Genomic DNA, 27,276 nt, shown 5'->3' with positions numbered 1-27,276 from the left:
AGTACTTATACAACTTTTTATTAGATTCTTCTTTTTTTCATTGCATCATTGAATTGTGTTTCTTACCTCAAGTAGTTGATCAAACTCTACTAGTGGTTGTATTAGTTGCATAAGGGAAGCAATTAAAACCTGCAAGAAAATGAAGAAGCCATTAGTTCTTATTTATTTATTGTTTGTGTCAACTGTTTTGAATTAAGAGTAATTTTACATCATTATTATTTTCTTCTCGGTGAATCATTTTCTCATAATTCTGAATCTGATATTGTGCCACTGACATTTGTTGCTGCTTTGTTCTTCTTTCTAGATTCATGTTCTGTTATAATATCCATATTTATGTTTTGACAGTTAGAAAGTTTCTCATCATTACATATTCCATACATCTAACACATACAAGAAGATTGGATTCAAATGATGGGTATACTAACCTTGGCTGTTGAGGTTTGTGGTTCCTCTTTGATCTGATTTCTGTCCTCTTTGCTCTGCTTTGCGTGTACAAGTTGCATGAGCCAGATCTTTAAATTGTATACATGTATAGTATAATTACATTAGGAGCAAGTACAAGTTATACTATGTCAAATGTGCAATTTCTTTATTTTTGTTCTATAATATATTTACAATAGGAATATAGCAAATGCATAACAGATATATTTGTAATTTTAGTTGAGGTTTACTGGGTGGTGTGACTGTAGAATTACTTTTAGAAAATTGGTACAGAAAATTTGATTTGTGTGTGTATGTGTGATTTATGCTAGCTACATGTGTGTGATCTCATGCTCTCTGTTTTTTTCACTATGCTCTCTGTGTTTCTAGCCTTTACCACATCACAACCCTCAAGTGCTGGATCTACTCCTTATGCACAATGAGCAACCAGGGCCACGCCCTGCTAATGTAGCAAGCACAAGTAGAAGGCCATCTTTATCGTTCTGAATGTCTTTTCTATGGATCTACATTCTCCTAGTCTTTAATCTGAGTTGCTATTATTTTTTATTGTTTTTTCAGAAAGTAGATTCAAAAGATTGGGATACTAACCTTTGTTGATAAGGTATGGATCAGTTTTGTAGTGTTTTTTCTTGAAATTTCCTGTTTTTCTTTGCAATTTGTTGTCCGCCCTTTTTTCTTGCTCTACGTGAGCAGAGCAGAGGCTTTCTCCACGCAACAGATCTGTTTTTTGCTTTGCTTCTCTCCCAAGTCTATCTGTTATATTCCTATGCATTCATAGTTTTGTGCTTCTCTATGGGCTGCTGCTGTTTAATGGGCCATTTTATTATTTTAGTTAATGTGCTCTTCAGTTGCACAGAAATTATAACAGATTTTCCTCTACGTGTGTCTTCTTTTAAAAATCATTATTTTAGAGGCAGGCAACAAACATGTGCTAGCTTATTTTAAAACACATAGTTTTTTCTCTGTTGGAAATTATGTGTTATGCAGGCAACCAACAATCATGTGCTAGCTTGTGCTAAAACATATGGTTTTTCCTCTGTTACAAATCGTGTATTTTACAGCCAACAAACAATCATGTGCTATCTTTTGCTGAAACACATGATTGTTGAGTATACAGACTCTTTTTTTTTGTCCTCCACTATTTAAATAGGAGATACGTAGCGTGTTTAAGCAGTCTCTATTGCCCTATTTGCTTGGATGATAAAGTATGACTGAAAGTACTATTGACTGATTTATTATGAGAAAAAAAATACTGTTCAGTTGACTTAAAAAAATATAGCTTATAAGCCAAGCGAACAGGACGTAGATATCTAGAGATGCTTTGAAGGATAAAAGTGAAAAAAGGGTCTCATGCTTTTTTTATTTTTTTATTGATTGATTGAAGGAGCCACCGTAATAAGGAGGAAAATGTTAAATATCTCGGCCGAATTGGTCCCAGCAAAACGCCCCCCGTCTCCGCACATTACAGCACGGCCCACACCAACGCAACGACATGGACACCGCCGCCGCCTCACTCTTCCCCCCCGCCGCCGCGAAGCCCCGAGGCGTCCTCTCTCCTCTCCACGTTTCCCGAAGCGGCCTGGTACCCCGTCAGCGCTCCCTCCTCGCTGTTCGCTGTGCCCACTTCCGTGCCCCTCCTCCACCTCCGCCTCTCCCGCGCGCCGATTCCGATGATGCTGCCGCCAAGGCGCACCCGCGCCTCCGTCTCCGCCTGCTTGCCGAGGAGTTCCGCGCACTCCCATCCGACGCAGACCGCGCGCGCCGGCTCCTTTCCCTCGCGGCTGCGCTCCCGAGGCTCGCGGAGCCCGACCGCGCCCAGGGCAACCGCGTCATGGGCTGCGTCGCGCGGGTGTGGCTCGTCGCCCGCTGCAACGCGGCAACGGGCTGGCGGATGCGGTTCGCGGCGGACTCCGACTCTGACCTCTCGCGTGGGTACTGCGCCTGCCTCGTTGCCGCACTGGACGGGGCCAAGCCTGAGGACGTCCTCGCCGTCGACCCCGCCGATCCCGACCTCGCCCCGCTCGGGGCGGGGATAACGGCGGCCCGGTCGCGGGCCAGCACGTGGCACAACGTGCTTGTCGGCATGCAGAAGCGGGCGCGCACGGCCATCGCGGCGCGCGAGGGTAGGCACCCCGGGAAGCCGTTTCCGTCGCTCGTCATCGCCCGCGACGGCGCCGTCCGCGCGCAGGGAAGCTACGCCGAGGCGCAGGTGAGCTCCTTTACCCGATCCTCATGCTCCGTTGATTTATCCGGTTGGTTGGCTACATGAATGTTCGTGGCACTTTTTTTTTGGATACATGTTCGTGGCACTGTTGGTCTCGAGCGACTTGCTACATGAATGTTCGTGGCACTATTGGTCTAATGAATGAAAAGACGTGTCTTGTCTCAACAAGTGGGGAATTACTAGTATAATAATAATAGCTCGATGTTTACACAATAATGTCTGAAGAAGTTGTGCTTTTCCTTCGGTAGATTCGACGTGAAGAATCTGCCAAGGATGGGGCTCCATTTCCCTTTTTCCACTAAAGTTAGCAACACCGAATAAAAGATATCTTTTCTATTAGCTCATGCATTTTTTCGTTTTTTTGATCGATCAGAAAGGAGCTGACTCTGGTCAGCCTGTGCGTAGGGAATGGACCAGCTAGTGTCAACATCAGCCTTATTTTGCCACTTTGTGTGGTCATATTAGCATCTTACTTACATGGGAATAACATTTACTAAAAAGATTGCACTCAGCCTTTTCCACAAAGGTTTTCCCATTTTATATTTTTTTTTTGCCATGGAACTTAAGGGAACTTTGTGTGGTGTCTCTACAACTGTAAATGTCGAAAATGAAGATTAGTTGCTTCTGAGGAGGCTCTATGAATTTACCACGATTGAATGATTACTCTAGCATTGTAAAAGACTAATAACCATATAGTTGTGAAAAAAATCAGATGAGCCGTAACAATCATTATATCATTGATCCACAACAATCTTTTCAAAATACCACTAACCTATCTAGTTCAATTGTCCTGTTACTGTTGCTGTTTTTAACACCATCGTACCCTCATCTATTGCAGCTCTCCTCATACTTGTCCCAATTCCCAACCGAATAAAAAATAGACTTTGTGATATGAGTCATGTCCCCTCTAACCTATTATAGTTGGTATTGCCCATTATTGGAGCTGCCTGTAGGATGAATACAGGAATGACGATAACTAAGCAGCTGGGCGATAGTTAGTCATCATAATCCACACAAGAAGTAAATATTCTAGTGTCTCAAGGGGATCAGTTGCAGCATTGTAATGTTGGATGCTTAAGAGCTGTGAAGCTTATTAGATGACTCCATCCTTCCCCAATATTGTTGATGGTGTATTCAAATTAGTGGAACTTAGAGATTAGTGGTAGCGTTGATGCTCAGTGGAACTGCAAAGATATGATTTCTTGCTTGACAACATCATGTGGCTTGAGACATCACATTCACTAGTCACCTATGTACCAACGTTTCCACTAAAGGACGTTACTTATAAAAAATGGAAATTTGGTTGTCAATCTGACAAAAAATGACAGCTTAAATTAGCTTGAACGTATCATTTTACTGTAAGTCTTCATATTGATTTCTGCATGAAGCAACTCACTACAATTTAATGTTTAATTGCAGGCGATGTTTTTATCTCCTGACGAGTCCAAGATTTCAGGCCTTGTGAATACCCTTAAAGAGAAAAAAATTGGGGTTGTTGCACACTTTTATATGGATCCTGAGGTGCAAGGCATACTTACTGCTGCAAAGAAGCAGTGGCCCCACATCCAAATATCTGATTCCTTGATTATGGCAGATAGTGCTGTTAAAATGGCTGAAGCAGGATGTGACTATATTACAGTTCTAGGTGTTGACTTCATGTCAGAAAATGTTCGGGCAATACTTGATCAAGAAGGATTTAATAAGGTATTTTTTTAATTAGTGTTTCCAGAAGTCTAATTGTCATGTCATTTGTCACTAAGAGCATACTGTGAGAATCAAGCTAAAATAAAATGAGTAGGTTTATATATACACTTGTATAATTTTTTTTTCTTGAAAACTATACACTTGTATCATGTTACTACGTTAGTGAAATAGTGAAGTAACATCATTTGGGAGCGTTGTTATGGGCTTATTCTCTTTCTAGTTCAGGCACCACTTTTATACACTAGCCTGGAGCGGCAGTTCGTATGAATACCAGAACGATCCTAGTCAGATCCAGTTTATCTGTTGTGTTAGCATGTATATCATTTGCGGACTAGCACTTTCTGAACTTTGAGCTTACTGTGGATGTGATTATGCAAAATACAGAGAAAGTTGTAGTAAAAGAAGATTTTTAACCATAATCAGACTATCGAAGCAAATGACCGGCTGTTGCCTTACTTGCATTGGTTAAGTGATATCTTGGTTATATGATGTTTAAATAAGTCTGACCAAAATAGTTGTCAACTTCAGCATATCATGTCATTCTTTGTTGTTTTCACATGGATATATATCACCCACAACCTAAGGGTATGTTTGGATACCGTGGGCTAATTGTTAGCTAGCTAATTTTAGCTCAAATTAGCTGTAGTGCATCCAAACAAGAGGGCTAATAGGTGGAATTTTTTAGCCAAGTCTCCAACTAGTTGTTAGCCAACTAGCTCCTAGTCAACCATAGCTAATTTGGGCTAATTTTTAGCCCAACTAGTAACTAGCCATGTGTATGCAAACATGCCCTAATGGTGTGTTTGTTTGGGGGCAAAGTTGGATGGGGTTTGGCCATCCATGGATTTTAGGATGGGCTTATCCATACTGCCTGTTTGGTTTGATGTATGGCGAGCTATTTTTCTGTTTGACTAATCATATCTATTATTTAATAATAATAACAACTAATTATACACTAATAAATATGCACTAACACTAACTTTGTCATGATAATCACTAATTATAGATAAAATATGTTAATTAGCACTTCTGCTACCTTAATTGGCACACAAAACATGCACTAATCAACATATTAGCACTTATCAAAACTAATCTTGTCATCAGAATTATTACTCCTTCCATCCGAGTATATACGGCATAACCACCTCTAGTTCAAAGACCAAGGAGTGTATTTAATTCTCTCTCTCTCAATACTAGTACTACTGTCATGTGGGGCGGCAGTACAGCCAGGGGAGCTCCCAAGGGCGTGCAAGAGCCCAAGGAGGCACAGGCGGCTGTAATCAATAGCAATTAGTAGATGGTTGGGGATTAGTAGTTATGGCTGCAACAATAGAGGCGCATGCAGCTGCCAGGAGCGCATCAATAGAGGTGCATGCGACTGTAGTCAATGAGAATTAGTAGCATGATTGAGCGATTAGAGTTAATGATGGGGAGAGAAACGAGGAGCTAGAGGCTGGGCTCCTCTATTTATATTTATACCCTGTAACCAGTTGAGATTGAATCAAGCAATGAACAACAAACAATCTAGTTACCCCCAAATATTATAGTCTCCCTCCACACCGACTTTGCCCGGCCTTCCTCTTGGCAATGGTTATCCTCCCTACACCCGATATGAACTAAGGTTCATATCAACTACTGCATCCATGTATGCATGTCTAGAGAGAGCACCGCTTGTATTATGGGACTTGAATAAAAAGTGGTTGCACTTATATATTTTAGGATAGAGGGAGTAAGTAATAATATAATATACTAATAATCCTTAATTTATTTACAGATGACAAAGATTAGAAAATATGGATGAGCTCATCCGCCAGTTTTTTGGTGGCCATTGTATCCGGCATCTAGTAGGGATATTTGTTGTAGTGGATATCCATGTCTAACCAATCTATCAAACCAAATACCACCTATCCATGGATGACCATCTCCCATCCATGGATATCCATCCAACCAAACACAGCCCTAATGGCTCCGTAACTCCGCAACATGCAGGCACTAATTCTTGGTGGATTTATGCAGGTTGTCGTTTATAGAATGTCTAGTGAACCGATTGGCTGTTCATTAGCAGATGCTGCTTCAAGTTGTGAATATACTCATTTTTTGAGGGAAGCTTCGAGATGTTATCCGTCTTTGCATGTTATTTACATTAATACTTCGCTGGAAACAAAAGCTCATGCTCATGAACTTGTTCCTACAATAACTTGCACCTCTTCTAATGTTGTTCCAACTATATTACAGGTACATGTTTTGCTTCTGAGAATTATATGAGTGGACATTTTATTTGTATTTCATTTTTATTTTACTTATCCTGTAATCAAGCTTTCTTAACTTTGTATGTTTTAGGCATTTGCCCAAATACCAGATCTTAATGTCTGGTATGGTCCTGATTCATATATGGGTGCAAACATAGCAGATTTATTTCAAAGAATGACTACAATGTCAGATGAAGAAATTGCAAAAATTCATCCAGACCACAACAGAAAATCTATAAGTTCATTACTGCCACGTCTACACTATTACCAGGTTGCGTGATTTTGTTCCTCACCTATACTTTAGGAAGTTTACTCCCAGTCATTTTTATTCAAGTATGAATACTGCGATCTCAATTCGAATGAATTTTGAAGAGCTAAGCTTTCCGTCTCATTTTCTTTATTTTCTATAAAGCATATTTTGTTTCTCAATTTGTCTTCCATTTTTATTTCTATAATTGTTCAAATTTGCAAAGATCAGATTTCTTCACAAAACACCAGTTTTTAGATTGATCTGTATATTTCTGAAAGAAGTGTTTCGGATATTCTCTTGTTTATCTTTAATTTATAACCAAACATTGATTGTTGTGTTTAATATCTATATCCCTACACAATACACCAATTGCATTCTTTGCTATATCCATCCAATAATGTGTCCCAAACCAAACCTTATGTAAACTTTCCTATATTTTGTCAAGGGCGTCGGGGCTAAGGCAGCAGGACCTCAGCTACGGAGCTCGTAGTCTCGGTCGGTAGTGGGGTGAGGTCTTTCCCCTCGGCTGATGTTGAAGAAGGGAGATTAGGAGTGGAGATAATTTTTATTGCTTAACCTGATGGAGTCTCAAGGCATGGCTGATAGCCTGCCTAACCAAACGCCGTGGTCCCGTTCCCTGGGCGCGGTGATCGCGCACGCCTACGTTGCGCACTCCTTGCTGCATCCCTAGCGTTGGCCCTACACGTGTACTGCTTGGCCCACATGGCATATTTGCTATGCTCACCCAATTTTTGGTGTTAAGTATATGAACACCCATCTAATATAGGCCTATATGGCCCACGAGGCTCTCTATATATAATCATCTCCACTACTGGAGTTATTACCTTCTTAATGTTGGCTAGGTAAGACACTTAGAGCGGGGAATTTGGTTCTACCAGAGGGCAGCTTGGCCATAGGCCGCTTATTCTCATTATATAGAGAAAGCAAACTTGGTTTACAAGGAATAGTTCAACTGCTACAGCATATTCTACCGCATAAAGTAGATGCTTACTTAGATGCCAAGACAACTAGCTGATAACAGCATTACTAGGAATAGTAAATAGCTAAAGTAGATAACTAGATACATTAGAGAGTAGCACTAGGCTTAACTCTCATTTCTCCCCCTAAACCTTGTGCTCAGCCTTGGCTTCAGCCCAATCCTCTCTCTCATCTCTTGGAACTTGGTCTTGCCCAGTGACTTGGTGAGGATATCAGCCAGCTGATCAGTAGTGGCAATGTGGTTGGCCTTGATGCTTCCATCTTCCAGGCAGCTTCTGATGAAGTGATACTTGATCCTGATGTGCTTGCTCCTCTCATGGAAAACTGGATTATTGGCTAGAGTTAGAGTAGACTTGCTGGCCTCCTTTAGCTCAACCACCTCGACATGCCTGCCGAGAAGCTCTCCCAGTAGCCTTGACAGCCACAATGCTTGGGTTGCTGCAGTGGTGGTGGCGATGTACTTGGCTTCACAGCTTGATAGAGCCACCACCTTCTGCTTGAGGGATTGCTAGCTGACCAAGCAATTGCCGAGGAAGAACATGGTTCCGTTCGTGCTCTTGCTTGTGTCGATGTCGTTGACGAGGTCACTGTCGTAGTAGCCGACAAAGCGTGCCATGCCGGGAGCCTTGGTGTAGTATAGACCATAGTCGAGGGTGCCCACCACGTACCGAAGGATGCGCTTGACCGCCTGCTGATGCTCCACCGTGGGCCACTCCATGAATTGGCTCACGAACCCGACAACGAACGCCATGTCCGGCCGGGTGTGCACCAGGTAGCGCAGACTGCCAATGAGCCGCCGGTAGTGTAGGATCGACCTCCTCCGCTGTGCTGTACCGACTAAGCATCAACCGCTCCTCCATTGGAGTGTAGGCTGGGTTGCAGCCAGTCATGCCGCTGAGCTCGAGGATGTGCTTGGCGTAGTGAGTCTGGCGGAGTGTGATGCCATTGGCATCTTGGCGCACCTCGACGCCGATGTAGAAGCAGAGGAGGCCGAGGTCGCTCATGTCGAAGACCTTATTCATCTGTGCCTTGAATGCCTCCACTTCTCGTTCCTCCGTGCCGGTGATGATTAGGTCGTTGACGTAGACGCCGACGAGCAGGACAGCGTGCCTGCTGCCCCGCCTGTACATCGCCGCCTCCTGTGTGCTCTGCTGGAAGCCCATCTTCTTGAGTGTGGCGTCTAGCTTCACATTCCAGGCGTGCGGGGCTTGCCGCAGGCCATAGAGTGCCGTGCGGAGGCAGTAGACCTTGCCTTCTTCTCCGGTGACAGCGAAGCCGGGTGGCTGCTGTACGTACACCTCCTTGAGGCCGCCGTTGAGAATGGCGGACTTCACATCCATGTGGTGGACATGGCAGCCTTCTTGAGCCGTCACCACGAGGACTCGAACCGATTCCATGCGCGCCATCGGGGTGAACGCCTTGTCGTAGTCGATCCCCTCTTGCTGGAAAAAGCCGCGCGCCACCAATCGCGCCTTGTGCTTGATCACTGTGCCCAACTCGTCCTTCTTGAGCTTGAACACCCATTTCAGGGTGATGGGGCAGTGGCCATTGGGCAGGGGACCATCTCCCAAGTGTGGTTCTGCTCGACGGACTTGATCTCCTGCTCCATTGTTGCCTGCCATGCTGGATCACCTTGTGCCTCAACGTAGTTAGCAGGCTCGCCGGCGTGTGTTAGGTGCGGAGGCTGTTCGCCAATGATGTTGGTCATCGTGCGGTAGCGTAGAGGCTCGTCGTCATAGTAGGCATCCAGACAGTCCTCGTCGTCCTCCAGTGGCGTGGCGTACTCGACTTGAGGTTGATCGCCATGTGCCAATGCTGCTGGTGAAGCAGCTGCCGGGGATGCCGGTGGTCGCTGGTTGGCTGTGGCGCTGGAGGAGTGTCCCTTGCTGCCGATGTGCCTCCGGGCTCCCCCGGATTTGGTGACGGCGAGCGCGGCGTTGGTGGTGGTGTAGGCGACGCTGGTGATGAAGGTCCAACCGCCACCGGAGATGCACTCTGTGCTCCCCCCGCTCCTTCAGGCCACCAGTACTCGACAGTGAAATCACTTGCCGCCGATGCCAAGCCACCAGGATCTGGCTTGGACCAGTCCTAGCCACGGCCTTCGTCGAAGACGACGTCGCACGCAACCTTCATGCGCTGAGTCACCGGGTTGAGAATGCGGTAGGCCTTCGCTCCCTCTACATACCCGATGAAGACGCCGAGCTTGCTGCGATCGTCGAGCTTACCCAACTGGTTCAGCTCCTTGGCGTAGGCGAGGCAGCCTAACGTCTTCAAGTGCCTGACCGTTGGCGTGCTTCCTTTCCAGGCCTCGTAGGGGGTCTTGCCTTGCAAGCTTCTGGTCGATGAGCGATTGAGCAGTTGAACTGCCGTCATCACCGCCTTCCCCCGATACAAGGCCGACATCCCTCTCTGCTTCAGCAGCGACCGGGCCATGGTGACCACGGTCTGATTCTGGTGCTCGACAGTGCCGTTCTGCTGTGGCGAGTAGGGGGGCCGAGAAGTGGCGTTGAATGCCCTCGTCTGCGTAGTTGGCAGCGAACTCGGCAATGGTGAACTTCCCGCCGTTGTCGGTGCGCAGCACCCGGAGCTTGGGGCCGCTCTCCTCCGCCACAGCCTGTACTTGCTTGATTGCGCCCATGGCAGCTCCCTTGGACAGCAGCAGGACAGCCCACGTGAAGAGGAACGCGTCGTCCACCAGTAGAAGGAAGTAGTGCCGCCCGCCTGGAGTCACCGGCGTCATGGGTCCGCACAGGTCGCTGAGAACGAGCTCGAGCTGCTCGTGCGTGTGGTACATGGCTTGCCGAGGGAAAGGGCGCCTCCTCTGCTTCGTGGTGATGTAGGTGTCGCAGAGCTGCTCGACGTGGTTGATCACCAGCATCCCGCGTACCATGGCCTCCTTGCCGAGCTTGTGCAGGGCCTCGAAGTGATGGTGACCAAACCGCTCATGCCAGCGCCAGGCTTCATCGTCTCGCGGTGAGGCAGAGTGGTTGGGCCGCCTCAAGATGAAGGACGTAGAGGCGGCTTGGGCCGCGGTGGACCTTGACGAGAAGCCGCTCGCGTCGATCCCAAATCCGGAGTACCCCCTTGTCGATCTCCACCTTGGACCCGTCTTCATCCAGCTGGCCGAGACTTATGATGGAGTTGCGCAGCGCGGGGATGTAGATGTCGTGCAGTATGCGGTGCTCGCCGGTCTTGCCTTCGAAGACGATCGAGCCGACGCCTTGGATCTCCACCCTTGATGCGTCACTGAACCTCACTGATCCACGAGCGCTAGTGTCGAGGTTGAAGAAGATCTCGCGACGGCTGGTCATGTGGTGGGTGGGACCACTGTCGAGGTACCACTCGTCGAGCTTGTCCTCACCGGAGCCGGTGTTGAGGAAGGCATGGGCTCGCGGTTCCTCGATGTCAAAGTTGGTGGTGGACTCGGTGCAGAAGGTTGAAGCACGCGCCTTGCCGCTGCTCTCCTCTGCATCCAGCTCCAGGAAGCCTTGGGTGACCTGCTTCCGTGACGTGCGCCGCGCCACCACGCTCGCGTTGAGGATGGGGCAGTCCTTTGCCCAGTGGCCGGCGGTTGCAGCTGAGGTAGGTGTCGTTGCGGTTCGCCTTGCGCTCGCCACCGGCGGCTCCTGCCTTCTCTGCTTGACCGCCACTGTAGCAATCTCCTTTCAGCTTCCCTTTCTTGCCACTGCGTGGACGCCGGCGGCGCTCCTTGGACGTGCTGGAGCTGTTCCCTCCCTTCTTCTCGTTCTGTCGAGCGAGCCACTGCTCCTCGGTGTACATTAGCTTGCCGCCGATGGCGATGGGCTCGGTGGGAGGTGCCTCATCGCGATCGTCCACCGTCTTCAATCTCCCCGTGACCTCCTCGATAGTGAGATCCTCGAAGTCGAGGAGTCTCTATCGCGATCACGAGCTCGGAGTACTTCTTCGGCATGACGAGTCGGAACTTCTCCACGGCGCGCGCCTCCGTTAGGTCCTCATCACTGTGGAGAGCCATCTGTTGCTTCAGAGTGGAGAGATGGACTGCAAAATCCTCAATTTGCTCATCGAGGCGAAAGGAGAGGTTCTCCCAGTCCTTGCGTAGCCACTACAACGTTGCTCAGCGGACACGATCGATGCCGATGTGCGCTACAGCGATGGAGTTCCCACGCTTCCTTGGTGGAGAGATTGTCGGCGAGGGGGGCTCCCATCTCCGGAGGAACGGCGGTGAGGATAGCCTTGAGCGCCCGCCGGTCGTCGTGGTACTCGCCGCCGCCGCCATCAACGGCCTCGCAGAGCTGGTGAGCTTGCATCTTGACCTTCATAAGCAGACTCCACTCATGGTAGTTTGTCTTGGTGAGCATCGGCCACGGTGTGCCCACTCCGGGGTCCTTGTACACCATCTGGACAGTAGGAGACCCGCGATGGCCTCCACGTCCACGACGGCACTCCGGCGAAGGTGATGGAGCGCGGCGCCGGCCAGGGCTCCGCGATCCTCTGGGCTGCCTCTCCATCTCCGCTCGCAGCGCGGCAGCGGTGGCCGCTGCGGCCTGAGCTGCTGCTGCCCGCCTGGCCGCCTTGACTGCCTGCGCAGCCACTGCCTCTGCAGCAGCAAGGCGCGTGGCGCAATCGGCGTCCGGATCGATCACGGAGCCGGCGGGCGGCGGCGGGGCGGCGCGCTCGCTCGCTGGAGGTGGACATGGCACTGCTCTCTCAAAACCTAGGCTCTAGATACTAATTGTTGGCCAGGTAAGACACTTAGAGTGGGGAATTTGGTTCTGCCAGAGGGCAGCTTGGCCATAGGCTGCTTATTCTCATTATATAGAGAAAGCAAACTTGGTTTACAAGGAATAGTTTTTAACTACCACAGCATATTCTACTGCATAAAGTAGATGCTTACTTACGTGCCAAGACAACTGGCTGATAACAGCATTACTGTAAATAGCTAAAGTAGATAACTAGATACATTAGAGAGTACCACTAGGCTTGACTCTCACTCAATTCCCCAAGGTTAGTGACATGGTATCAAGCCATGGATTAGGGATTTAGGGTCAGGATTATACTAATCTAATTCATCCATGAACCATTTTTTTACCTTGAGATCCTTGTTATCCTTTGCTCCTCTGTTTGTTCACGCTCGTCGCCGCGCCTGTCTGCCCATGCAGCTCATCACTGCGCCATTCGCTCGGTGGCCCTTCTGTGCCTGGTCGCGCATCTCCTGTCGTGGAATCTTTCGTGGCCTGCGACTCCGTCTGGCCGTCTGTGGACACGTCTGCCCACCTGTCCGCCATCTTCAAGCACTGTGAGGACGCTCGGTCGTGTGGCTTCTCCTCGGTGTGTTGTCCGCACGTCCACCTGCTCGCCGGACATCTTCAAGCACGAGGAGGACGACCATTCGTGCAGCTTCTTGTTCGCAGTCTTGACTCCATCCACTGCGACTTCGTCTATGTTTGCGGACACGTCAGCACCTGTCTCATCGTCACCTGTCCGCACGTCTCAACTCCGTCCACCATATCTGGGCACGGCCGCGCGTGGCTCGCCGTCACCTGTCAGTGAGCATGTTTGTTCGTGCTTTGGTGCTTTGTTCTGTCTTCGTATGTTCTGTTCGGCCCTGCCCCATTTGCCTGTGCCTCGGTGCTCTGTTTTGTGCATTGCTCAGCATATCACAATGGCACAACCCAATATCATTGTTTTTCCTATGAAGCTTGATGGTCCGTTTAACTATCGAAGAGTGGGTATTTTTGTTAGTCGCTGAATTCTCACTTTGATAGTAGGAGAATTCTTACTCTCATCGAGAATGGATGACACTAGGAGTTGGGGCAATTTTCTTGTCTATTTCTCATACAAACTCACACAAATGCCATACCAACTTGAGGGGTTGGGGTTACATATTTATAGGTTGCTAGCCAGCCAAGCATATGCTAAGATGCTAGTCTAAGATGCTAATATGCTGTCCTAGCTAAGATGCTGTCCTCTTAGATGCTGTCCTCTAGTCTAAGATGCTGTCCTAAAAACAGAAAAACAGCCACAAGGACCATGTGAGCAGCACAGCCCCACAAAGACCAGCCACACATGAGACTTATCCATCATTCTCTCCCTAAGTCTTGTGCGTCGTCTTGTGGGAGAGTTGAACCATCCCGGTCCTGGAGCAGAGCTCAAGGAACTTGATCCTCCCAAGGGGCTTGGTGAGCAGGTCCGCAAGCTGGTCCTTGGTGTTGATGTAGCTCGCCTTGATGCTCCCTTCCTCCAAACAGCCTCGGATGAAGTGGTACCTCACCCGGATGTGCTTGCTGCGTTCGTGGAACACGGGGTTCTTTGCTAGGGCCAGAGTGTACTTGCTGTCCACCCTGAGCTCCACCGTTCTAGTGTCTCTGCCGAGGAGATCACCAAGCAGTCGAGCGAGCCAGAGCGCCTGAGTCGAAGTGGTGGAGGCCGCTATGTACTCGGCCTCGCAGCTGGACAGGGCCACCACCTGCTGCTTGACTGACTGCCAGCTAACGAGGCACTTGCCAAGGAAGAAGAGGATTCTGCTCGTGCTCTTGCTGGTGTCGATGTCCCCGGCGTGGTCGCTGTCGCTGTACCCGACGAAGTGTGCCGCTCCAGGGCACCTCGGGTAGTAGAGGCCGTGGTCGAGAGTCCCCACAACGTAGCGGATGATCCTCTTCACAGCCTGCTGGTGCTCCGTCGTCGGTCGCTGCATGAACCGACTAACGTAGCCGACGGAGAATGCCAAGTCCGGCCGTAGTGTGGGCGAGGTAGCAAAGGCTCCCCTCAAGACGCCAGTACTGCGTAGCGTTCACCTTCTCCATCGTGCTGTCGCGGCTCAGCTTCAGCCTCTCCTCCATCGGAGTGAGAGCTGGGTTGCAGTCGGTGAGCCCAGCTAGCTCAACGACGCGCTTGGCGTAGGCGGTCTGTCGAAGCGTGATCCCAGAGTCATCCTGGTGCACCTCGATTCCCAAGTAGAAGGAGAGAGGCTCCCAGGTCACTCATCTGGAAGGTGGCCTTCATCTCTTCCTTGAATGCCGCCACCTCCGCATCCTTGGTGCCGGTGATCACCAAGTCGTCGACGTAGACACCCACCAGCAGGGCATTTCCTCCATTGCCCCGTCGGTAGATGGCCGCCTCGTGCGGGCTTTGCTCGAAGCCCATCCCCTTTAGCGTGGAATCCAACTTGGCATTCCACGCCCTCGGTGCCTACCGCAAGCCATAGAGGGCCTTGCGCAGGCGGAGCACCTTGCCCTCCTTGCCGGGGATCGCAAATCCCGGCGGCTGGTGCACGTAGACCTCCTCCTTCGAGTCGCCGTTAAGGAACGCCGACTTGACGTCCATGTGATGAACACGCCAGCCCTCCTGGGCAGCTAGCGCAAGGAGTCGCACGGACTCCATCCGTGCCACGGGAGCAAAGGCGTCGTCGAAGTCGACCCCCTCTTGCTGCACGAAACCTCGTGCCACCAAGCGGGTCTTGTGCTTGACGATGGCACCGGCTTCATCCCTCTTCAGCTTGTACACCCACTTAAGGGTGATCGCGCGGTGACCACGAGGAAGGTCAGCAAGCTCCTAGGTGCGGTTCTTCTCAACAGCATCCATCTCCAACTGCATCGCGGCGCGCCATGCCGCGTGTCTCTCGGCCTCTGCAAACGACCGAGGCTCGCCGTCGTCACACGCTAAGTGCAACTGCGCCTCTAGGTTGTGAGGCACCGGTCCCGGCACCGGCTGGTCGCCGAGAAGGTTCTCCATCGTACGGTACCGCAACGGCTCGTCGTCGTGGTACGCGTCGACGTGCTCCTCGTCGTGAGAGCGGAGTAGCGAGCTCAACCGGGCCGTGCTCGACACGAGCTGGTGGTGGAGTAGACGTGCCCGGAGTGGTGCCTGTCGGTGCTGGAGTGCGTGGCGTTGCCGGCTGTGGTGGAGCCGGCGAAGAACTCATCGCAGCTGAGGTCCTGGCTGGAGAGCGTGATGCTGTCGGAGTAGCAGGCGCTGGGGTCGGTGGAGGCTCGGGGACTGGTGTAGACGCGCTCGTCGAAGAAGAGCCGCCTACTCCCCCAGCTCCCTCGAAGTGGACGTACTCGACAGTGAAGTCGTCGTACGTCGAAGCCGAGCCGTCGTCCACCGCCTTGTCCCACGCCCATCCTCGCCTTTCGTCGAACACAACGTCGCGCGCCGTGCGCACACGCTGTGTCTTCGGGTCGAGGATGCGGTAGGCCTTCGAGCTCTCCGCGTAGCCGATGAACACTCCCGGAGTGCTCCTGTCGTCGAGCTTGCTGATGTGGCCAAGCTCCTTGGCGAACGCGAGGCAGCCGAAGACCCGCAAGTGGGAGATCGCCGGCTTGCGCCCATGCCAAGCCTCGTACGGCGTCTTGCTGTCGAGCGCCTTGGTAGGCTGAGCGGTTGAGGATGTAGACGGCCGTCACCACCACCTCTCCCCAGAAGACAGCCGGCATCCCCCTCTGCTTGAGGAGGGCCTGAGCCATCCCCACAACCGTCTGGTTGCGCCGCTCGACGACGCCGTTCTGCTGTGGGTTGTACGGCGCGGAGTAGTGGCGCTGAATGCCCTCGTCAGCGCAGTACAACGCGAATTCAGCCGCCGTGAATTCGCCGCCGTTGTCGGTGCGCAGCACGCGCAGCTTGCGGCCGCACTGCGCCTCCGCAGCAGCATGCGCGCGCCTGATGGCGTCCGCAGCCTCTCCCTTGCTGCCGAGGACCATCACCCACATGTAGCGGGAGAGGTCGTCGACGAGCAGCAGGAAGTAGCGTCGTCCTTCCCGGTGTGGCCGGTGTCACCGGGCCACACAAGTCCCCGTGCACAAGCTCGAACCTCTCCTTGGCTCGAAAGCTGGCCCGCTGTGGAAAGGGGAGTCGCATCTGCTTCGTCAACACGCAGACGTCGCAGAGCTGCTCCACATGGTCGAGGCACGGCAGGCCTCGCACCATCTCCGTGGCACTGAGCCGCTTCAGAAGGTGCCCGAAACGCTCGTGCCACTGCCACGCCTCGTCGTCCCGACGAGCAGTGAGACAGAGGGGTTGTGCCACCTGCATGTTAAGGACGTAGAGTTGATTTGCGCTTCTGGATACCTTGGCAAGAAGGCGACGACGACGATCTCAAATCCTCATGACTCCGTCCTCAACCACCACGCGCGAACCGTTCTCATCCAGCTGTCCCAAGCTGATGATGGAGTTCTTCAACGCGGGGATGTAGTAGACTCCGGTGAGCAGCCTGTGCTCACCAGACACGGTGGTGAAGATGACGGAGCTGACGCCCTTGATCTCCACGCCGGAGGCATCCCCAAACTTGATGGAGCCTCGGACGCTAGAGTCAAGCTCGGTGAAGAACTCCTGTCGACCGGTCATGTGATGGGTGGCGCCGGTGTCAAGGCACCACCCATCAGTCTTGTTGTTGCCGGAGCTGTAGCCGAGGAGGGCGTGTGCTTTTGGCTCGTCGAGGTGGAGAGCCGCTGCGGCCGGTGCCGCTGGAGGTAGCTCAATGCTTGCATGTGCCATGAACAGAGCCGGCTCCTCCTCCTCCGCCTGTGCGACGTGGGCCTGGCCGCGTCGTGGCTGTCGGCAGTCCTTGGCCCAATGGCCGAGCTGGCCGCAGTTGCGGCAGGCGTCGTCTCGTGCCAGCTTGTGCCTGCCGGCGGCGCCGCCCTGGGCGCCTCCGCGGGCATCACCCTCGGCACGTCCTCGCGCCTCGGCCTGGGCGTCTCTGCGCGCCTTGCGTGGCTTGCCACGCTTGCGGCCGCCTGTCGCGGAAGAAGGCTCCTCCTTCCGGTCACCTTGGCTGGCAAGCCACTGCTCCCGAGTGAGAAGGAGCTTCCCGCCAGTGGTGATGGGCCCCGAGAGGGACTGTGGCTCATCGCTGTCGACGACCTTGAGACGACCTATTGCCTCCTCGATCGACATCGTGGAGAGATCAAACAGAGACTCGATCGAGCGAGCCATCTGCTTGTACTTCTCGGGGACGCAGCGGAAGAGCTTTTCGACAGCTCTCTCGCCGTAGGTGTCGTCGCCGAACTGCACCATCTTCTGCAACAGAGTGTTGAGACGGAGAGCAAAGTCATCAACGTCCTCACCTGGCTTGAAGGCCAGGTTCTCCCACTCCTTGCGAAGTGCCTGCAGTGTGGACTTGCGGGCGCTGGTCGCTGCCGATGCGTGCCGCAGCGATGGCGTCCCAAGCCTCCTTGGCAGTCCGCTTGCTGGTAAGCGAGAACTGCATCTCGGGCGGGACTGCAGCGATGAGAGCATCCAGCGCCCGTCGATCTAGGTCGTAGTCGACGTCGCCGTACCGGACTGCCTCCCACATGTGCCGCACCTGGAGCTTTACCCTCATCACCGCAGCCCACTCGACGTAGTTGGTCTTGATGAGGGTAGGCCACCCACCGCTAGGACCGACGTCCCTAACAACAGCTTGGAGCCCGTGGTAACCACGGTACCGATCCGGGGAGAGAGAGCCACGCTGCCTGTGAAGGCCGCGCTCTCCATCGACCCGTACCGATCCGGGGAGAGAGAGCCACGCTGCCTGTGAAGGCCGCGCTCTCCATCGACCCGTCCGCCACCGTTGCTGTGCGCGCCTCCTCCAGGAGCGCCGCCGCCGTGCGCGCCTCCTCCAGGAGCGCCGTCAGCACGTCCGCGCCTGTCTGGGCTGCCGCCGCGCTCGTGGGCGTGCGCGGCTGCCCCAGGAGTGCCACCGCCGTGCGCGCCTCCTCCAGGAGCGCCGCCAGCGCGTCCGCGCCTGTCTGGGCTGCCGCCACGCTCGTGGGCGTGCGTGGCTGCCCACTGCGCCGCCCGCGCTCGCGCTGCCTCCCTCTCTAGCAGCTCGAGGTCCGCGTCGGCGGTGTCGTCAGCGGAAATGGAGCTGCCGATGCTGCCGCGCAGAGCCTTGACCTCCGCTGCCGCCGCACGCGCTGCATTCGCCGCCGCCGCTGCTTCCGCCTCCGCTCTGGCTGCTGCCAGCTCCGCCGCTGCCAGCCTCGACGCCCTTGCTGTCGCCGCAGCAGTCTCTGCCGCCGCTCGCTCGCGTTCCTCTGCCGCGGCAAGTTCGGCCTCCTGCCGACGCCGCGTGCTCGAGGCGACCGAGCGCTGAGACTGCCCTGCGGACATGACGCGCTATCGGGGGGCTGCTGCGTGGGGAGAGGGCTGCTTCAGACGAGCTGCTCGTCTGCGCGGGGGAGGAGTGAGCAGGAGCGGCCGGAGCTACTACTCGTAGCTGGGGCTGTTGTGTGGCTGGGAGGGGAGATGAGCAAGAGATGCTCAGGCTACAGGATAATACGGCTCCGATACCAGTTGTTAGTCGCTGAATTCTCACTTTTGGTAGTAGGAGAATTCTTACTCTCATCGAGAGAGGATGACACTAGGAGTTGGGGCAATTTTCTTGTCTATTTCTCACACAAACTCACACAAATACTATACCAACCTGAGGGGTTAGGGTTACATATTTATAGGCTGCTAGCCAGCCAAGCATATGCCAAGATGCTAGTCTAAGATGTTAATATGCTGTCCTAGCTAAGATGTTGTCCTCTAGTCTAAGATGCTGTCCTCTAAGATGCTGTTCCTAAAAACAGAAAAACAGCCACAAGGACCATGTGAGCAACACAGCCCCACAAAGACCAGCCACACATGAGACTTATCCATCAATTTTCCCTCAAAACTATTTGAGGGGTCATGGTCTTGCATCTCATTAGACACTCTCCTCCAGTGACAAGTGGAGGAATGGTTCTGGTCCTGTTGTAGTCACGGCTTGGACTAATGATGATGGCCATGTCATGAGTGCCAATGTCACTAGCATGAAGCCCTCATTGATCATGGGTTTTGAGCATCATGAGTTTGCTAAGGAGATGTGGGACCACCTGCAGGGAGATATATTCAGAACAGTGGTGCTCTTTTGCTTACCCTAACGAAGGCCTTCATGAGCTTCAGCAAAATGAGATGTCCATAGAGGACTGAAGCGCGCTGGCGAGTAAAGGCTCGGTAGGGCCTTGATGGGGATCGGGATCGCGACCTAGCAATTAGCGTGGGATGGGTGCAAGTTTTGGGTTTGTTTGAACCCGGTAGGTAGTTTGGGTGGGTTGGTGTAGAATAATATTGGGTGTAGAATATGATGTGGTGTAGAATAACATGTAACTCAATGATTCAATCAATCTAATAAGCATGAAGGGTTCCACGCTATCAGTGAGGTCATTGAACTTGGCAGCTGGCGAGCATTGTGCCCATAGACATTGAACTTGACAGTGGCGTTGAGGTTGCTAGTGGTTTGTGTGTTGTCACCCATGGACATTGTACCATATGAATCTGATGTCACAAGCAAGGCGATTGTAAGTTGGAACATGGCATGGACTGTATTTGAAGATGGTTACAGCACGTGGCCATGGGCCGCGACAGCGCGGCGGAGCAATGACATACTTGAAGAACTAGAGATAAAAAACAATGTAATACCTGCCCAAACCTAGACGAGTCTCAGCTTATGATTACCCTGATGACAAATCTCCTAACTAATCGGCTAATTTTAAGCTAAAGCAAACTAACTAAAACTAATCTCTAAGCTAATGCTGATTCCTCTGATGCTGCTTCTTCTTTTGCACCTGTTGTACTGTAATCCCCACACGACATGCACACTATTGTCTACCTGTTGGTACACTTCCTGTCCTAAATATCTGTCCGTTTGGCATTTTGGGCACCACTAAATAGACATGGTTTATAAAGTAGTAAACATGTGTCAGTTTTACTATGAACTGGCATATACAAGTATAAGATTTTTCTTAGTTCCTCAACTGTACAAAAATGTTTTGACTTTGTTAACTCTTGGGGCAATGGAATATATGAATGGATTGCCTGATGGGTTGTATTATTCTTTGGAATGGACTGGAATCTGTGTCTCATCAATCTTTTAATATCATGCTTTTTCTTCTTTTTATGATTTGCTCCAGTCTTAGTTTATCTACATTCTCTGCTTATCCCTTCTGTAACAATTGTTTGCTGGTACGCAGGGTGGTAACTGTATGGTTCATGACATGTTTGGCCATGAGGTTGTGGGGAAAATAAAGGAACAATATTGTGATGCATTTCTAACAGCTCACTTTGAGGTCCCTGGAGAAATGTTCTCTTTGGCAATGGAAGCAAAGCGGAGAGCAATGGGAGTTGTTGGATCCACTCAGAACATCTTGGATTTCATTAAGGATCATCTCATGGGAGCTCTGGACAGAAATGTAGATGAACATCTTCAGTTTGTGTTAGGAACAGAATCAGGGATGATCACTTCAATTGTTGCTGCTGTTCAGGAATTATTTGATTTGTATTCTTCTCAAGAGAGAGCAAACATTGAAGTAGAAATTGTGTTTCCGGTTTCCTCGGATGCGATTTCTAAGACATCGAATGGTTCTCATAATGTTGGTTCTTCAATGGCTACTGATTTAGATAATCTTACTATTGTTCCTGGTGTGAGTTCTGGCGAAGGCTGCTCCATTCATGGTGGTTGTGCCTCGTGTCCCTACATGAAGGTTGGTGCCACCTTTCTGTTGCCATAAATATTTTGCTACAATAGAATACCAGTACCTCACCTATTATTGCCTCGATAACAGGTCTCTACCAGAGTGTCATCTACCGTATCTTATTTCGCATGCAGTTTTTATTGCTAAGATGAAAAATCATATGTAGTATGTGTTCAAATGTAGAAGTACAATATATCTATCTGTCCATAGAAAAGAGTCTCTGACACTGAAAGCCAAGAAAAATCAATATTCACAAAGTTTTTTCTCAGTATTTAATATTAAATACTTTTGGGCACATATTGAATAATTCATGTTTCACCCTTCCTTTTTTCCTACTTTTGTTAGTTCATTTGGAATCCCCAAATATTCATATTCATACAAGTGTTGATACCATTTCCTTTCAAAAAAAAATCCATAATTATTGTTATGATCTTAGAATGCTCTATTATCAACAATATGTGCAGTAAATTATGATATGGTTCCTGATTAATGCTACTGAATTGTATGCAGATGAATACCCTGGGGTCGCTACTTAAAATTTGCCATCAGCTTCCTGATAAAAACAACAAATTATCTGTATATCAAGCTAACAGATTTAATGTTAAGACTCCTCTTGGAAAATCAGTTGCAGAGGTTGGGTGTGAGCCTATTCTGCATATGCGGCATTTCCAGGTCTCCCGTCGTATTGCTCTATATATTTACCCTTGATGTTCAATTGCCATAATTTCTCTCTTCACTGCACTAAAGTACTGCTGATTTCTTTTTTTTTCCTCGAACACATGAGATTGCCGCTGGTTTCTATTTAGTGGACATTTAATTTACAAGAGTTCCAAATCTTCCATATGCTAATGAATCTATCAAACTTTAATGTTTCATATTAACTCAGTTGTAATCAATTGCAAGAGATGCATGGATTCTCATGTAGGAAAAAATGTTAGTGGTTGTGGTGCTAATCATACTTAATTAACTCTATAACATGAAAATTAGGTTGTCCAAAAAATTCGCACAGCTCAAATGGTAAACTATTCATGAGCCAAGCTTTAGTAGATTGATTAGGTACAAGTTAAATTGAGCTAAGCTTCCATTATTGTGCTTACTCAGTCCTTTATGTTGGTGAGTCTATTCTATCCTTGTTCCATGTGATGTCTTACTCTAGAAAAATGGAAAACTAATACTTCATATTATAAAAAAATCGACCATGGGGGAGACTCCCTCAGGCATTGTTCTAATTCTAAGGTGCCGTGCTTCGAACAAGACCAGGGTCAGACAGGAGTTTCGATGACTCTTGGAGTTCAATGTTCTAACTGGTCCACCGTGGGAAGCTTGGCTTCATTTTTGTAGTGTGCAGCTTAATTTGATAAAGTCTTCATAAGCATATTTGACCTTTTTTTGAGTTAGTACAAAATCATATCATATTAACACAATTAAGTAATAATCTAATGATATAACTCTGTGTACTAAGCTTTTATTCAATTCAAATAGTTGGTAGTCAAAATTTAATAAAAGTGAATGTAGTGAATACAATTTTATTTTAAATAATCTTGGTATTTGAAAATTAGATTCTTGTTTCTTAAAATTCAAGGCTCGTGTCAAACTGACTCATTTTTGAGATGTGAAATCTTAAACGTGTACTTATATATAAAAATACACATTCATACCTCAATGAAAAAACAATCTCTGCTGCTCCCTCTATCCACAAATGTATGCATTTATAGCATAATCCACCCCTCCTCATCTCCCCTCATTAAATTAATCTAATTATGGCCTGCCATTGTAATATTGTTGTTTAAAAATTTGATAGGGCCTGCCCTTTATGGCATTAATTTCATACTATCTATATAGTCTTAGTGATTGATTGCAGGTCACAATCATTTCCTTTCTCCCTCTACTTAATATCCTAAAAATCAAACAAATACTTGCATTTGTGGATGATTGGAATAGTTTCTGTAAATGATTGTAATCATGTTCCTAAGTGATCAATAAACCACTCTCTTTCTCATAAAGAAAAAAGCGCTTAGCCAATGGTTTCCCTTGAGTTTGTAGCTATCCCAACACCACACGTTTTTTAAACCATAAAACTAAGAAAACGTTGTATCAGAAGACCACATGTTTTTCACTGTAGGAGCGAGAAATAAATATAATTTGGTCGATGGAAAAAGTGAATTAATGTCCTCTAACTTTGCTCTCGACCTCATTTTTAATAGCAGTACTAGACACTAAATAATTTTTTAGCCCTTTTTATGCTCTCCTTTTGTATTTTCCGGTGCCAATTATTTTTTCCCCACCATGGACGAACCAAATTTCATTAACAGCAAAATAAAACCGTACTGAACCTAAGTTGAGGCCAAGCTGGAACACAGAGGGTTCACCCAACTGTCGCTAAACAAATCACGAAACCGTTAAGCGTTTTCTAGTGCCAATTATACTGTGAATTTTACATTTCCTTCTTTCTGTTGTGACTTTGTGCTAATCTTTCAGGAAACAAAGAGGTTACCCCACAAGCTTGTTCACCAGGTTGTCCATGGTAATGGTGACGAACCCTCTTAATAGCTGTTCAACAATACTTATCAAGGTGGTGTAGAGGATGAATATACATTGAATGCCATGTTTAGCTGGCATACCGAAGACATCTTCCGGACAGATTATTTGCCATGTATGTTAAACATCTCGACATCTGGCGAGCAAATTAATGTTGGATAAATGGGCTTGGTCTAATTGAGAAATTTTAATTATTCTAAATAAATCTTAAATGACTATTCATGTATGTATATGATGACCGGTGGAATTTTAGGGCATGTTCGGTAGGTCTCTTTGATTTTAGGAGAAAGGGAAATGTTTCATATCCGAATTCTTTGGAGAAATGCCTCTCAGAACTGTTTGAAAAGAGGAGAATGTGGTGAAATAGTTCAAGAGCCCTTGAGGAGAATGTGGTACCTGGATTTCGACGGCGTCCTATATTAGATGGGCCTTCATATACTTAACAGGTGGCTCCATCTGCTTGGAGTTGGAGGTCATGGGACCGTTAGGGCTTGCAGGGGCAGCCCTCTCGGCGCCGGCGCCGGTGATGTTGAGGGCCGCCATCAATGGTCCTGTTGAGTTGGAGTCAGAGGTCGTGGGGTTGACGGGGCTTGCAGGGGTGGCCCTCTCAATGGCGTCGGGCGGTCACTGTTGAGGTTGGGGCACACCACTGATTGGGGGGGGGGGGGGGTGTTGGCTGGCGAGGATGTAGGCAGGAAAGAAGATGTTGCTTGCGTGGACGGGGGCGGGGGAGAAGACATCGTGGTTCGGCGTCGAGTGGTGTTTGTGGCTTTGGCTCTTGGCGACGGTTTGGTCAGTCGTGGGTTGGTCGTCCACCAGCTTAGGCTGCGAGTAGATAATGAGGCGGTGGCGTGTATTATAATTTCTACCAAAGCACATGAATGTTTTGTCTTCTCTTAGTTGCTACGCTACTATCAATAGTTTCTCTATCTTGAGGGTTTGCATGCACCGGTGATTGAGAGAGTAAAGCTCTCGAACAGTTCGCCGTTGCAATCTGACACCACAGAGGGGGAATAGTGTTTTGGGAAACAACTGAGTGTGTCTACTCGCGATCTACGTGACAATGTTGTGTATCTTTGTCTCTGTCGTCTGCTATTTCGACCTATCTGTGCTAGCGTCATCAATAACATTGTCCGATAAGAGCTCCCCTTTTGCCATCTGTCCTGAATTCGATAATGCACTCTATTGTGTCTTGACCGGCAAAATAAAATTCCTATTTATACTTTTGCCTTATCTCTATAGGGTTTTGTTTTTCTCTTTCTTCTTTTCTATGTTGGAGCACTTGATCACCATCTTTTGGCCATCTCTATCACATGAGTGCCACCTAACTCCATCACTTGGACTTGGACTAACCTATCTCATAATCACACTAAGACATAGGGTTAGTCCAATAGATTTCATCAATTAGTCAAAGCCAAACTAGGGCTCACGCCCTTAGCGCAAAAACATAGCTGATGGGTGCTTGCAACCATCGTGCTATGAGGAGAGCCTTCCATGAATTTTACTTTGATGGCTTTAGGACCTAGGGGGCAAGATTTATGTATTTTGGATTTACTTCATGGATGTGACAATATGGTTAATCAGCTTGCAAAGAAGGCCAAGGTGTTGGTACAATCAATGTTTCTCATAATGGTGCTATTTGAGATGTCAAGCCGATTAAACTACATTAGCATAACATTCAAGCCGAATGTGTTGTTTTCTAATTTGGCTTGGGAATATTGCAGTCCATGGAGGTGAAACGTGTTGAAGCCTTTGGTGATTCCTTACTGGTGGTACAAGTTGCTGGTTTGTTTCAATGTTCTAGGAAGATCAACTTTTGCATATATTGGCAAGTGCCTTGATATCATCGCATATTTTGCTGAATTCTGGATTCGGCATATTCCAAGGCATGAAATAGCGAGGCTAACATGTTGGCTCAACAAGCATCATGCTATGACGTCGGTGGGCATGATTTTCAAATCAAGGAAAAAGTCGGTGCAAAAAGACTAAGTGAAAGCATCTAGGCCCCTAGTTGGGTTTCGGTGATTAATGATAATATGAGATTACTATGACTAATATGTGTTTTGTAGAGACAATTAAGTTAAGGTCATGATAATGACAATTGATTGGGCAATCATGGTTGTCATGCCCCTATGATGAAAATCGTTTCGGTTTTCAAATGACGGACGACAAGGTTAAGGATGGACTAATTCTAAGTGTCGTTAGGTGTTGAAGAGAACTTAGAGTAGTTTAGGACTTTGTTTTTCCTTTGACCGTACTATTAAGGGGGGTATGAAGTAGTAGCTTGACCTATGTGAGTCTAGTGGATTAGGTGTGGTGCACACTTGTCTAATCTAGCACTAGGTAGCTCCAAAGTAACCCTAAGATCAATTGGAGCAAACTTCATTCACATATAATTGCGAGTTGGAAGTGAATGGAGGGTCAAATGTTGATCGAACGTTGGTTCCGGTGTGACCGGACGCTGGCAGTAGAGTCCGGTCAGTTCATTTGATCAAGCAGAAGTTGTCTGGTGGGACCGGACGTTGAGTGAAGTGTGACCGGACATTGGGTGCCAGAGTTCGGTCAACTCCAGTAAGGTTCCAGAGAGGGAGAATCCTGATCGGACGCGTTCGGTCAGTGCAGACCGGACGCTGGTCAGGTTTCGGTTATTGATCGGACGCTGAGCAGCAAAGTGACCAGATGCTTGGTCCTAGAGTCCGGTCAACATCAGTAAGGTTCTAGAGAGTAGTTTTTATGACCGAACACGTCCGGTCATAACTTAACGGTTCAGTGGCGGGGAGAACTGACCGGAGCGTCCGGTCACCCCGCAGAGGCACATAACTGGTTCGTTTTGAATAGGGGATGTATAAATACTTCCTCTATTCATTTGAGGGAGTACTCTTGCCCATTTCAATAGCTGAGAAACACCCTTGAAAGTGCTAAGGAGAGCAAGAGCCTAGTGAGATGATTGAGATTTGAGAATCTAAGATTAAGGCCTCATTAGCAAAAAAAAAAGAGTAGCAAGTGTGCATCCATCCTTCTCATTAGGCTTGTTGTGGTCAAGTGGGAGTTCTTGCTTGTTACTCTTGGTGATCACCATCACCTAGACGACTTGGTGATTGAGAGGTTGGTGATCATCCGACGGAGCTTGTGGATGACCCAATTCAAGTTGTGAGCGGTTGTGGGTGATTCACCGCGACGGGGTGTCAAAGAATCAACCCGTAGAGAGCACTTTATCCTTGCGCGGATCAAGGGGGAGCTACACACTTGCGCGGGTGCTCCAACGAGGACTAGTGGGGAGTGGCGACTCTCCGATACCTCGGCAAAATATCACCGCGTTCCTTCCTTCTCTCTTTACTTTGAGCAATTCAATTCTTGTCTTTACATTCATAGAATTGCCATGCTAGAGTAGGATTAGAACTTAGGGTCCAAAAC

The 27,276-nt window shown here is 49.0% G+C and overlaps 1 protein-coding gene across 2 annotated transcripts; it reads left to right on the top strand.

Moving 5' to 3' along the window:
• Nucleotides 1-1,878: 1,878 nt before the first annotated feature.
• Nucleotides 1,879-25,821, top strand: LOC136507936 (quinolinate synthase, chloroplastic-like). Of its 2 annotated transcripts, XR_010771793.1 has the most exons (8): nucleotides 1,879-2,650; nucleotides 4,085-4,369; nucleotides 6,386-6,604; nucleotides 6,710-6,889; nucleotides 20,824-21,333; nucleotides 21,835-21,996; nucleotides 23,803-23,977; nucleotides 25,587-25,821. XR_010771793.1 is itself a non-coding variant. In XM_066502528.1 (7 exons), exons 1-7 carry the CDS (start codon nucleotides 1,934-1,936, stop codon nucleotides 23,869-23,871), a joined length of 2,142 nt encoding a protein of 713 aa, XP_066358625.1. In that variant the 5' UTR covers nucleotides 1,879-1,933; the 3' UTR covers nucleotides 23,872-24,092. The 2 variants fall into 2 exon arrangements, 1 of the variants encoding a protein (XP_066358625.1); XM_066502528.1 differs by lacking the exon at nucleotides 25,587-25,821 and having other exon boundaries at nucleotides 23,803-24,092.
• Nucleotides 25,822-27,276: the final 1,455 nt, after the last annotated feature.

The sequence above is a fragment of the Miscanthus floridulus genome, chromosome 15 (assembly GCF_019320115.1).
Source record: "Miscanthus floridulus cultivar M001 chromosome 15, ASM1932011v1, whole genome shotgun sequence".
Classification (NCBI taxonomy): Eukaryota; Viridiplantae; Streptophyta; class Magnoliopsida; order Poales; family Poaceae; genus Miscanthus; species Miscanthus floridulus.
The sequence above is the reverse complement of the archived record's forward strand: the minus strand, read 5'-3'. Positions and strand labels throughout refer to the sequence as shown.

Bases quoted from the DNA above. Each gene is read 5' to 3' on its own strand.
- LOC136507936 (XM_066502528.1), top strand. From the start codon at position 1,934: ATGGACACCGCCGCCGCCTCACTCTTCCCCCCCGCCGCCGCGAAGCCC. The intron at 2,651-4,084 runs GTGAGCTCCTTT...GTTTAATTGCAG, and splicing joins GAAGCTACGCCGAGGCGCAG to GCGATGTTTTTATCTCCTGA. The intron at 6,890-20,823 runs GTTGCGTGATTT...GCTGGTACGCAG, and splicing joins CACGTCTACACTATTACCAG to GGTGGTAACTGTATGGTTCA.